This window comes from Mercenaria mercenaria, chromosome 15 (assembly GCF_021730395.1).
Source record: "Mercenaria mercenaria strain notata chromosome 15, MADL_Memer_1, whole genome shotgun sequence".
NCBI classification, from domain to species: Eukaryota; Metazoa; Mollusca; class Bivalvia; order Venerida; family Veneridae; genus Mercenaria; species Mercenaria mercenaria.
Window position 1 is genome coordinate 6,720,253 of NC_069375.1, and position 13,902 is coordinate 6,734,154.

A 13,902-nucleotide genomic window follows, 5' to 3' on the forward strand; every position below is an offset into this window, starting at 1 on the left:
GCTTGATCTATATAACTTTGGTATGTTGTTTCACAGTATGTGTACGTAAAGTAGACACATAAATATTTAGTGGTCACCGACTTTTAGTTTTCAATATTTGACGATATTTTACCCCTACCCCATTAAGAAATGACACGCTAAATCGTGTTTTATTCAACAAAATAATCTTAATCATATGCAGAGCTGCATGTATTAACCGTAAATCGGGAATGAATTGATGAAATAAATCAACATGAAAGTATTTAGAGACATAAGGGGGATTTACTAAGAAAATGTCGGAGAAAAAGTCAGATTTTTTTTAAACATTTGAAACATTTTAGATGTTCCGAAAAGAAGAATTGTAGATATGAAATACATGTAATCATGAAAACGACAATTCGTATCTAAGGATATTATCGAGAAAAAAAACACTTTTGGACTCTGTTCATTGGTTGAATTTAAGATTTAAGTGTTTAGAATGTGAACACGAAACTACAGTTTCAGCATCCAGGGCATCCGGAGAAACATACATGATTTTTACTAACATATTTTTTAGTATTTATTACTTTATTAAGAGTTTGTTACTGCACTTGATTCCTACCAAGAAATAAATTCTTTGCATCGGACCGGCAGCTGTGCTTATTTTTTTTTAATAAAAAGACATTGTCTCAAGAATAAGTTCTCTGCGTCGGACCAGCTACAATACTTTAACGTCATGTGCACCTGAAGATCTATCTTTCAGAAATAAAGTCTCTCCGCTGGACTAGCTACTCTGCCTAACTGTGACATCACTGTTTCTGTCTCTTTGTCTGTCCGTTTCTGTCTCTCTTGTCCAGAAGGTCGCGACTTTGATCGCCAGTCGTTTACCAAGGATATGAAAAAAAAAATGATACCCTCAGTTGCTCAGCATTATTCGGTTTAGTTTAATAATATTTTATTGTATTTGTTATTAGGCATATGTACAATAGTATGAACACAAAAGTAACATATACAAATGGATTGGGCCACGAGTTATATCAACATCAGCAAACGGCCCGTTCCACATGAAGTCAAATTAACAGCTCTGTAAACAAAGTGATAGATTATATGTCTATGATAACTTTTTAACTATGAATAAAAAAAAAACAATATGCTTTAAAACTTATTAATTTCTGATCAAAGAAGTGAGAAAACGAAGGAGAAAATGACTGTAAAGAAGATGAAAAAAAATAACTTTGAACTGAGATTAGATAGATCTAACATCATTGTTTCACAAAGAAAAAAAAATATTTTAATGATTGAAAAATAATCAGAAATCCAGTTAGAGAAAAAAGGAGGGACGATTCCTCTGAATTGTTCGACAGCCGGCACCCGCACCAACCCAACTACCCCGTGGGCCCATCATCTACATCGAAAATAACATAGGGGCTGCAGTAGTAAAACATTAGTAAAAACGTTTTGTATTCTTTATAAATTTTTGAACTTCTGCAAATAGTCTAACATTTTCTTCATCAGTACGACTACTTATTCCAAATAATAGTTTGTTAGTATTTATCGGATGAAACGGTCGTGTATTACGAAATAATATTATTCTTTGGTCAGCAAATAAGCGACATCGGAAAAAATAATGTTCAGCATTTTCGAAATTATGACCACAGTTACATTTTGGAGTGTCTTTTAGATGATTATTGAATAAGTCTGCATGTAAGTTACTACAATTATTTCTAATACGGACGTGATGGACCTGTTCAGCTCGGTTTCCACTAAGGAAGAATGTTGGTACAATAGGGGGTTTGTATACTTCTTTCAATTTTTGTTTGAATTTTGCGTGTGTATCTATTTCGCGGATATTTTGATCTTTTTCGTCCCACAGTTTTATCGCTGATGGTATTACAGATTTTGAATATATTTCTAGGCGTCTGGGTAGCGTTACAAAGTCCGAGTTATTTCTTAAGAAGTACGAGTTAGAGTCTAAACAGTTGGCGGAAATAGTATATTTAAGTAATCGGGAAGTTGACCATATTTATATTTATGAACTAGAATCAATTTTTGCATTTTTCTTCTGTCTGCAAGTGATACCCAACCTATTTCGCGTAAGAGATTTTCTATTGAGACTGACCTAGTAAGACCGCTTACTATTCTCGCTGCCTCATATTGTAATTTTTCAATAATATTCTTTTCGTAAGAAGTACAATTATCCCAAACCATAGACGCATATTCCAAATACGGTCTTAAGTATGTAATATAAATTTGATTGAGTGATTTTCGCTTTATTTTGAATTTAAGCATTTTCATAGAACCAAGTACTTTAGAAGCTGATGCTACGATGTTAGAAATATGGGTATGCCAAGAGCCGTCCTGGCTTAAAGTTAGACCTAAGTGTTTATGATTTTCAACAAAGTTTAACTGTGAGTTTTGGAAAGTTAATTTAGGTCTAGCCATATCTGAAAGGGAAAAAAATAAGACTTCCGTTTTCGAAGGATTGAAGTTGACTAACCATTGTTTGGACCATTTATTAATTATTTCTAGGTCTGCATTCAAAATTGATTCCATGTATTGTGTATTTGAAGATGAAACCGCGAGAGAACTATCGTCTGCGAAAAGACGTGCAACACTAGTAAGGGGCTCTGCAATATCATTAACGTAGATGAGAAAAAGTAAAGGCCCGAGCACCGATCCCTGTGGAACGCCTGATTCTAAAACTTTTTCATTAGAAAAAGTAGAGCCGACAAATACTTTCTGAGTGCGGTTACTAAGATAGCTTGAGATCCATTTAATGATATTTCCAGAAATACCGTATTGGCGAAGTTTGAATAAAAGTCCTTTGTGCCAAACTCTGTCGAACGCTTTCGAAATGTCACAGAAAACCATACACATAGATTGTTTATCGTCGAAAGATTTACATATTTGGTTATATATATCGATAAGTTGGTATATTGTAGAATGTCCTGGTAAAAATCCTGACTGGTTTTTGTATATGAACTGGTTTTCACAATTAAGGTAATTATATAAATATTTAAACACGATACGTTCCATGACCTTTCCTACGCAACTTATTAATGAGATAGGTCTGTAATTGGAAGCCATATCCTTGGACCTTTCTTAAACAAAGGCATAACATGAGCTTTTTTCCAAGAAATTGGATAAGAGTGTTCTCTAACTGATCTATTAAAGAGGATACACAGAGGTTTGCAAATAGTTGACGCTGTTCCTTTTAACATGCGATGGCTAATTTGATCCGGGCCACTTGCTTTATTAACCATTAAGTTTGATAGTACATCTATCACATCTTGTTCTGTAATAACAAGATTATCTAATGTAGAGTCAGTTTTTAATCTGAAGTCTGGAAGATCTGTATTAGAATCATCAGCATTAGAAACAGCGACAAAGAAGTCATTAAGCGTATTCGCCTTATCAAATTCTGACGTTGAATAAGTATTATCGTTGTTTAATAACGGTGGAATGATTTCACTTTTTACCGAATTTTCTTTCATTAGGGTTTTAACAAGTTTCCAATACTGTCGAGGATTTGAAGAACTTAAATCATTCAGTGAAAATTCTATAGAGTTATAAAATTGTTCTTTTGCATATTTTTTCATATTATTGACTTTGTTCCTGAGATTTTTATAAATTTTCCAGTCAGATACTTTGTTAGAATTTATTGCTATACGTTTTTGTCGATCACGCTGACGTGAAGTTTTTCGTATTTCAGAAGTATACCAAGGTTTGTCATTGGGACGGACTGTTACTAAACTTGTTGGAATACAAAGTTTTGCAAGATCTATGTATCTTTCAACAAAAGAATCAGCCGCGCTATCTAAACTACCATGATTTAAAAACGACCAGTCAGTATTACTTATAAGAGTATTAAATAGCTCAAAATTTGCATTTTTGTTATTCCATGCTTGTCTTTTGTAAGATGAATTTAATTGTAGATCAATCTTAATGTGAACGTAGGTACCAAAATGATCACTTATATCTGTGTCAGTTTCAAAAGTTCCTGCGTCAAAGTAATGAATATCTTTTGTTATTGCAATCGGATCGATAAGTGTGCTAGATTGACTTGTTACTCTTGTTGGTTCATCTATAATATTTTTCATGTTATTCAATGTAAGAATGTCACGAAATTTATGGTTTGCTGCATTGAGTTGGTCTTTATTTACATCTCCTACCATTATAATGTTACTATTTATTTCGGCCGCTTTTTCAAGACAAGTATTAATTCTATCCCAAAAATCAACAAGTGAGTTCGGTGGTCTGTATAGCGTGCAAATTAAAACGGATTTTTTGTGGTCTTTGACATTTATCCACATTGATTCCGGTAAGAAACTTTCCAATTCTAGTAATCGTTTTGGCCGCAGTGAAGACGAAGTGTACATTAAAAGGCCTCCGGAGTGCGCACTTTTGTCTTTTCGAAAAACCGTATCGAAACCATCAATGTTTAAGATATCGTCATCTACATCAAAAGATAAATGAGTTTCTGTAAAACATAAAATACTGTTGCTAAAGTCTGAAAAAGTATCCTTAACGTAGTTCATTTTATTTCGAATACTGCGTATATTTAAATGGAAGATTGTGAGGCATTCTATAGTATCTGGTCCAGGATTTTCTTCTATATCACCAGACAGCAGAAGAGTTACTTTGACCATAATAGACGAGTATATAAGTTGAATGAATAATTCAGAATTAATCTGTTCATTGCTTAGCAAATCTCGTAAGTTTGGTATATCACATACAAGAAGAACAATTACAAATGAACATTCAATACAAATTAAAAAGCTCCATATATAACACAATATGCGATGCAATATGCTCACTTGTTTTATAAATGTATTAAGTAAAGCTGCAAAAAACATATACGAATTGTGAATTTCTTTGTCAAACTCTGTCCCCTATGTTTATAATAAAGTCCAATGGCCTGTCTCCATGAAATTATATCGTTACCCATGGGGGGGGGGCGAGGGAGGGGTGGTAATATCAAGTCAAATACTATGGAGTAAGGCCCTTGGACCCAAGTTGTCAATTGGTGTAGTAATGAGACCCCGCGGCACCCGGAGCCGATACGAACACACAGGCAGTCGAACAAAACAAAGGATAAAAAAACTACATGAAACATAATTTGTATACAAAAACACACCAAATTCAAAATGGTGAAAAACTAGGTGAAAAATACTATTAAACTACTTCTCGTACTTCTCTATAACAAATGAGTTTGACAATATACAGTAGAGGGGAGATTATTCCTATAAGACATGACATAGTTTTCTCCCTTTAAATATTACGTTTTGTCATATATTGGTTATTTGATATAATTAATCAAATGCATTGCATGAACGATATCTTTTATACAAAAACAGCGTAATATTACACAAAACCTTCAGAACGTATACAAATGAAACATGGTTTACATAATAAAAGTCTTATTTCATCACTTATAAAAATCATATTTCATGTATACATTTATCAAAAACTAATGCACCATACTAAAGAATCATCTCATATAAAAATTTCTTTAATCCAGTTTACGCTTGTCATATTACCAAATTAATATTAGACCGTTAGAAAAGTCTGTCATACTATGATATAAATAATTGTCAACTTGAATTATTGTACCACAATAGTGTATTATATAAATCAACCGATAAACTTGACCAATGATTCACTTTTTCCGTGCAATTGGTAACAATATAGCAAAGAGTGTTTGGCTAGAAAACTAAAGTAATGTGTCACATACATTTTAAATTGAACAATATGACGAAAACAATTTAATGGATAATACAATTTGATATGTGTTTTGATCACTGGACTTAATATTTAGTTATACTTGGATTTTATGAAAACGTCAATTAGAGGTACGTACTACTTTTAATGTACTATATTTCAACAACCGTTATGATTATCGCACGGGTAGCTAAATCTACCTTGTTCACGCACCCATGATTGGCATTCACAACATGTTATGACTGTAAATAATTAGGGGTTATAAAGTAGATCATTTTATGTGTCAACATACACACAGATACACTTAGAAAATTTTCACTATATAGTTACACCGTGTATTTAAGCTGTTTGATGGTATATATATCGGATACACTGAACTTTAACACCCAACCGGCAACGGCTTATCATCCTTGATTGCCTGGATTACTAACATATCTTTGATGTGAACTTTGACAGGGAGCGCAACTCCGACCTGTGGAAGTTGGCCATACACTCTGCAGCCAGCAATCCAAGTTCTTGTCAATTTTTTACTACGCACAAGTTTCCTGGCCTCATATGCAAGCGCCTCCCTGAATCTGGTCAAGTTCTCTTGCACGAAAATACCGCTGCCCATCAATTTACGTCCATTGTATAGCCTTTCCCGAGCTTTACTGTTAGTGAATTTTATTATCACTCGGCGGGTGACCTCTTTCTTCTTTATACCCAGCCTGTGACATTATTCGGATAGGACAGACTCTTCTCTCAACTAGTAATCTCGCATGAATGAGATGTGGAGATTGATGTCTAAAATGATTGAATTTTTTTCATGATTCACCTAAATTACTTATTGTAAAAATATCGGATATAGAATCTGATATAGAATGTAGCTATTTTCGTGCTGACTATACATGTGAAGTGGAGCGACAGTCTGACATGCATCGATACATATTTCTGGTAAAATCCGGCAAATCCACATGTCATAAAATTACATTTGAACGAACTTTCTAAATGTTTAAAACAAATTGAAGTACCTATTTTCACGAAATTAAATCGAAAACGGGCTTCATACTAGTTTTTTTTTTCTTGTTCTTTTTTTTACAAAGCTAAGTTACCATTTTGAATGACTGTGTGAACTGTTTGCGGTATGTACTAGGATAAAATGTTAAAGGTAAACCGATAATAACAGAAAAGACAACTATTCTTCAAGCTTTGAATTTTCATGTTAAAATCATCAATAGGAAATAAACAATGTACAGTATATTTTGTCCGTAAGTATTGACCTGGCAGTCATGAATATTCCGTGTATTTCCGTAAATTAATGTCCGGTGTCAGAACCTATATAGTGATATAACTATTACATATAATTATATTTCTTAAATGATATAATGTCGCATGTGCAGGTAGCTATGCGGAAAAAACGTTTAGCTGCCAATATCAGTGTTGTGTGTTCGAGTCCTACGTCTAACTATATCCCCAACACCCGCCCCCTGCTGCAGTTTTATGTGCAAACTACCACTTATTGTATCAAACGTATAGATCTTATATTTATGGTTCATTTATTAAAAGTTATCATATTTAGATCTACCCGTTTTAAAGAAGTGGAATAAAATTGTTTTTAAGTATCTTAGATCTATAAAAGACATATTACTTGTCACCAGCGTTCCAGAAAATAGATACTTAAAGAGAAAACAATTAAAATTCATGAAATATGACACATAAAATAATGTAAAATTGAAACAGGTATCAATCATATTACATGATACAAATTACATTAAAAATGATCAAAGTGCTTTCGAACCCGAGGTAACGTGCGTGGAAGTCGGACACCTTAGCAGTACGCCACCGTATCATTGAATTACTGTATATGTTACCTAAGTTAGTAATATAGCTATTTTCAGGATACAAATATTGCGTAAATCAATGAAAACGCCCAGAAATATTGGAGAAGATTAATTAGTGCCAGGTCAATACTAATAAACTTTGATAATGTGGCAGTTGAATCCAATAAGTCCAGGGGTGTTCAAAGATAATCCGTCATAGATCTAGTGTAAAGCAAATATTGGATTTACCTGTATTGGAAAATAAACAGTGTCAATTGGATTTAGGTCAACTGCCACATTATCAAAGTTTATTAGTACTTGCGAACAATTGTGGATATATTGTCCGGAAGTATTGACCTGGCTGTCATGAATATTCCGTGTACTTCCGTAATTTAATTCTGTGTCCGAATCTAAATAGCGATCTAACTATTGCGTAAATAATATCGCTTGTGCAAGTAGCAGCGGGGACGACAAAACGGTTAGCCATCGATCTCGGGGTTGTGGGTCCGAGTCCTCAGTCTGATCATGTTTTTTTTTTTTTTTTTTTTTTTTTTTTTTTTAAATTCATCTTCAAATTTTACAGGCAGGAAAATTGATACATTTATCTCATCAAATTTTATGGTTCATTTATTTAAGGAGGTAGGATACCTTGTTACAAGGGTAAATTCAAATTAGTTGAACCGCAGCATGATTTTGTATTTCGTGTAATATGAAGTTTTAACTGCTACAATCTCAATTTCGTTTGTCTCTGTCCCTTCAAGTTCAATTTTTATCCAGGTTTGAAGAACATGACCCTCCAAAGGTATTTCATATTGAAAGAAGAAGGAAAATACGGATATTTAACACTTTTCAGCGCAATTTAGTTTCATTGATATCCGTAGAAATCTGCATAATTGATAATTTTACTGGTATGCACGTTATCTTTCTAATATAAGCTTAAAATGTATATGTCGCGGGGCTCGTGTTTCCATGGTAACGCATTTTCTCTCATTTTTAAACAACTATGAATAAAAAATAGGGGTTTTCGACGGCTTCAGTGCCATTCTGTTAATGACCAACATGAAATATTTGGGTAATATTATTAGCAAAATACCAAGCACTTTACATGGTACCCTATTTTTCTTAAATTTTAAAGTAACCATGGCAACAGAGATGTTTAAAATAGCTTATATCTTGCTGTTTGTCGTAATTTCTTTAAAAAAAATATTGAATAAGATTATCTTTCTAGTTGATGTAGCTTTAAAACATATTATTTCTAACGTAGGTTACATTTTCGTGTTATTTGCATTTATTCAAACAAATTTCACAGCTTAGAATACGTACAGCAGTACCCTCGTCTGCCATTTTTCATGAAAAAATCGTTCAGCGTGCTGCTATTATTCTCCATGGATATTGTTGAAATGAAAATAAAAAGCCGAAGCTGTGTTTCTTAAATAGACCAGTGTCAACGCTTTTTAATTTTACATTTAGATACATAGGTCACGGGCTTCGTTTCCATGGTAACATCAATTCAATTCAAGAAACCACAATTTTCTACTGAAATCTGAACAATTTTAGATCTTAGTTTTAGTATGTAAGTAACAAATTATCAATGGAACCTGAAAAATAGGTATTACAAATCAAACTGCAAGCTTTTTTATTTGAAAATGGCCGTAACAAGTAACTTTTTCACCCAACTATATTCCAAATAACATTGGTTGCCATCATCCATTTTCTTACATTCCGCATAACATTTCAATATAACTACATAAAAGAAGCAAAATATTGATTATTATTCAGATCAAAAGACTCATAAAAATATTTCAGCAAATAATGGTTATTTGAAAATAGTAAAATAAAGAAAATGTACAGAATTATGTACTTTCAAGATAAAAGCTATTAATTTGCGCGGTAACTGACACGTAACGTCATGACGTCAATGACGTCATTTTAAGGCAACATTGTTTTGAAGCGTTTCTGCGGCAATTTATTCATTATTTCTGCATTATTAAACCATAAAGCATCAGATCGAAGACAAATTCATGATTTGTTTTCAGAAGAATGAATATACAAACACATTTAGTTTGTCGTAAACGTCGTCGTAAATCGTCACATTAACTTCCGGTTGGACATGCGCACATACAAATATAAAGGTAACCTACCTCCTTAAAGAAATACACTTGTATTCAAGATATTATGTAGTAAGCACTCCGTGAGAACTACGTTCCAACGCAAGTCATGTCTAAACGATATCATGTGACATATCTCAACGACTTCGGGTTACGGTATCGCTCAATATGACACGGCTTATATAATTTTCATATATATTAATTACTTTGATTATATTTACTTGTGTCTTGACATGAACATGAATTTAGATTCCAAAAGTAATTGCATAGATTGATTAAAACTTTTAGATTTTTAAAACAGGCGTCTGTTATTAAGAAAATAAAAGCATTTTGCTATTTTCCAGAATAAAACAATTTACTACATTTTTTTAAAAGCAATATTTACAGACATAGTCATTGATCGATTAAAGTCAATGCCAGTTTTAATCTTAGAAATATATTTCTGCAGCTGCTTTATCATAAACACGCAATATTTATTTAATATCATGTTTCTCACTCTAACCGATGATGTTACTAACTCTAAACGCGACACAGGCAAGCGTTACTGACACTCACCGAAGTCTTGTGACTTAACGCATTACTTAGGCCTATATTCGAGTAAAACATACCAGCAAGTCTATGACTGAAAATCAGAATTTGTTCAAAGTGTGTAGTTTTTTATCATTTAATGGTACCCCCAAAATATCTTTGTCCAAATGAAAGCAGTATGTACGAGGTGGCTCGGAGTTGAGTTATACTATTACATGTGCACACTTTAATTGTTATAAAGTCTGTAATAAGATTCTTTTGAAGCACATGAAGAAACTAAGCAACATAGCGCGACTTTAGGAAGAATGAATGCATAGTTCCCGATGCAATTCTAAAAATCTTTTTTTTTTATAATTACTACACGTGTACTATTCATTATAGCAACGATATAAATTTTGTTCTTTAGCTAGAGTTGAACTGAAAATGTCCTAGTTAAAGAACTTAAAAACGTGATGACATCCATGAAACTGACGTCACAATTGGCGACACACACCTGATATGAAACGTCAATATGTATGGCTGTGACTAAATACAGAGTTGGTGCGCCCGTGATATATTACAGACTCCGGTATATACCGGATTAACTAAATTTGAACAAAAACACCTTAAATATATATATTTTGTAACCATGGTGATTCTAACCCTAACCTTTAGTCAGTATATTATGCATATTATACACTAAATGCGTGCGGACATGCAAAAAAAAAGAGTATTTTTGCCGTGCGTTCCATTTGATAATAATTCCGCGCATGCGCAGAACGGCTGCACCAACTCTGCAATGAGAAACATTCAATATGTATAGGTTATTAACTTTGTATGTGGATATATGCACTTGTTCTGAAGCGGTACATGTAATATTGCGCGACTTTAAATAGGAAACCAAATGGAAAATAATTTTAGGTATGTAATAATGAAAAATATTGCACGATCGCGGTCCACTGAAACAAAAAGGGAAATATTTTTAGGTATGTAATAAAGAAAAAATATTTCTTGCACACCGGACTGGCGTTTCCGTAGGTTTTGTCCATGCATGCAAAACCCAACTTGCTGGTACACGGGTATGAAACGTTGCCTGCGGCACTAAATGTGCCACACTGAAATGAAGGCATCGCGCTTCCGACGGCGCAGGCATTGCGCAGGATGTTTACAGAAATAACGAGCAAGGTGAGTAAAATTGAATGTTTTTGGTTATTGTCTTTTTTACTTTTTAAATGCAGCGGGATGTAGTTGTGTCTTGGCGACAAATCCATGCCCAGTTTGCGAAGAAATATGTAATATTGTTATTTTGCGTGTGTTTTTCATCGGATACAGTAACATGAAAATTACAAAAGCAGTGAATATTCCGAGTCATTTCATATCCTGCTGAAAAAGGAATGATGTATTTCTGTAGTATATTATATGAAGACATGACATCTGATCGATTGAGATAAAATACATGTCATGGAAAAGGTATATCCCCACGTTCTGCCGACTATTCAGTCCAGTGCCGCAGGCATCTCGATGGTGCCGCAGACATCGTGAGAGGCGCAGTCATCTTGAATACTATTGTAGTCGGTAGTACGTGTAATTTCGACCTTCTAACATGTAATGAAGTACAAAAATATCAATAACAATGTTGTTCCTCCAGTTATTGTGTAAGACAAATCTTCTCAATCCGAACTTTGTAATATTAATAGCTATTTTAAGAATTTCACAATATTTTTTCTTGCTCCTTTGGGGGATGGGACCAGGTGCCTCCCAGTTGAGAAAATCACGTCATTTTTGTATCGAATTTGGATTATTTTCTCTTTAAAAAAAACAATATTCAATTACCAAACATTCTTATTTTTAACAATTATTGATGCTTAGTTCAAAGCAAGGTATGAAAACCAGCATTGGAGCACAAAAACTGTCATAACTTTTGTCATTTTTTAACCAATTTTGATGTTTTTGTTTCAGCATCAAGTTTTTTTTTCTTTACAGTTCGGGCGTACTAGATCTATTTTGATAAATTTTTGAATTTCGTCCCCCTCCCCCAACCCCCGAAAAAAAATGGCGAAAAATCACTGTTTTGGCTTTCCGAAGAAAAGGAACGCAAAAAGACACACACAAAACCGTACAAACATGAAACTTCCCTTAAAACGATACCGTTCCCAAGTTTTGTGTGGAAAAGAAGCAATGAAGTTATCGGTAGTTAAAGTTTAGTTTTAGTTTTTTTTTTTTTTTATTTATCCCATAAGGCTATTAGCCCATCATGGCATAACAAGCATACATACAGATATGACGAACAGTGAAAACATATATATAATTACATACACTTCAATGTGGAGAAGGTCTGACAAATATTTTTTGCAACCTTTTCATTTAACATAAATGATTTAGATTCGATTCTGTTAATACAATATTTCTTTTAATGTATCAATTACACTTGTATATAAAATAATGATATAGTATACACATTCATTCTGATAAAATTTCAGGAATTACACAATCTATAAATTCTGCATTTCTTAGTGAGAATTGACAGTTATGCAGTTGCATAACATTTATATTGTCAAACGATAAACACATTAAAATACATATGCACACACAAAAATACTAACTGCGGCTAAGCGACCGATCTTACCGAAACGAAAAGTAAGAAGGGCTACTTATTTTAACATCAGTATACTATATCCACAAATTTATCAATCTTACAAAAACATACATGCAAGACAGATACCATGGATAAATTTCTTCAAAACACATAAAGTAAAGATAAGGAAGTAGCCGCAGAATGATTGACTTAAAGATGGTTATTTTCTTTTATACAAAAACGTGATTGTAGTGAAATCTTATTCATGTCTAAAAACATTTATTCACGTGTACCATATAACCTGTCGTTTCTTCTTTGAAATGCTTTATATACATAAATTCCTAGTTTTCTTATATATATGGTATTCTCTAGCGTTAACAACTCAATAAATTTGAACATATTTGGATGTTTCCAATACCTTTTATGTATGTAAAGTTTTCTTAAATCAGAGTACATTGAACATTCAAGTATGAAATGATATTCATCTTCTAGCTTATTACATATTACACATTTTCTATCAATCACTGGGATTCTTACTGGTCTTGCCCATCGACCTGCTTCTATTTGTAACCTATGAGATGACACTCTTAATCTTACAAAAGATTGACAAAGTTTATTAACCGTGAAATAATCTAAATAATCTTGAAATTTAAAATTTGCAATAGTTCTATAAAATAATGCTCGAGTCGATTCTTGTAACCTTTCATGCCAATTCTGTACAAAATTATCTTTTAGTCTTTGCTTAACTATTTCTAAAAACATATCTGCATTACCTACGCTTTGTTGCAGCCAAACTTCGTAAAAGCCAAGAGAACATAAAAGTCCTTTTAATTGAGAACACCAGTTCTGTCTTCCTGGGTTAGTTTCAAAATCATTTTTCAATACCTGATAAATTCTACTTATATACTTGTTCTCTTTACTACCTAAGATTTTTATCCAGTATTTAATAACATTAAATAAGTGTCTACAGTGTAAGGATATTCTACCTAGTTCTCCATATATAAAATCATTCTGTGTTGTTTTTTTAACACCTAAGACTTTTTTACAATATTGCATATGTACACGTTCCATGGATTGACTAGAACTAAAACCATAACTTCACTTCCATAATTCAGTATTGGGGCAATTAAAGTATCAAATAAATCCATCTTATGTCTAGGTTTAATATACGTAAATTTATATAGGTATTTCTCTAAACTAAAAATTGCTTTCTGCGCTTGTCCTGCTAACGTTG

The 13,902-nt window shown here is 33.0% G+C and overlaps 1 protein-coding gene across 1 annotated transcript; it reads right to left on the reverse strand.

Moving 5' to 3' along the window:
* Window positions 1–3,014: 3,014 nt before the first annotated feature.
* Window positions 3,015–4,133, reverse strand: LOC123558945 (uncharacterized). Its single transcript, XM_045350782.2, has one exon. The coding sequence runs from the start codon at window positions 4,131–4,133 to the stop codon at window positions 3,015–3,017; it is 1,119 nt and encodes a 372-aa protein (XP_045206717.2).
* Between the last annotated feature and the right edge of the window lie 9,769 nt (window positions 4,134–13,902).

What these genes read in the sequence shown, in the direction of transcription:
- LOC123558945 (XM_045350782.2), bottom strand. Translation starts at nt 4,133, where the DNA reads ATGGTAGGAGATGTAAATAAAGACCAACTCAATGCAGCAAACCATAAA.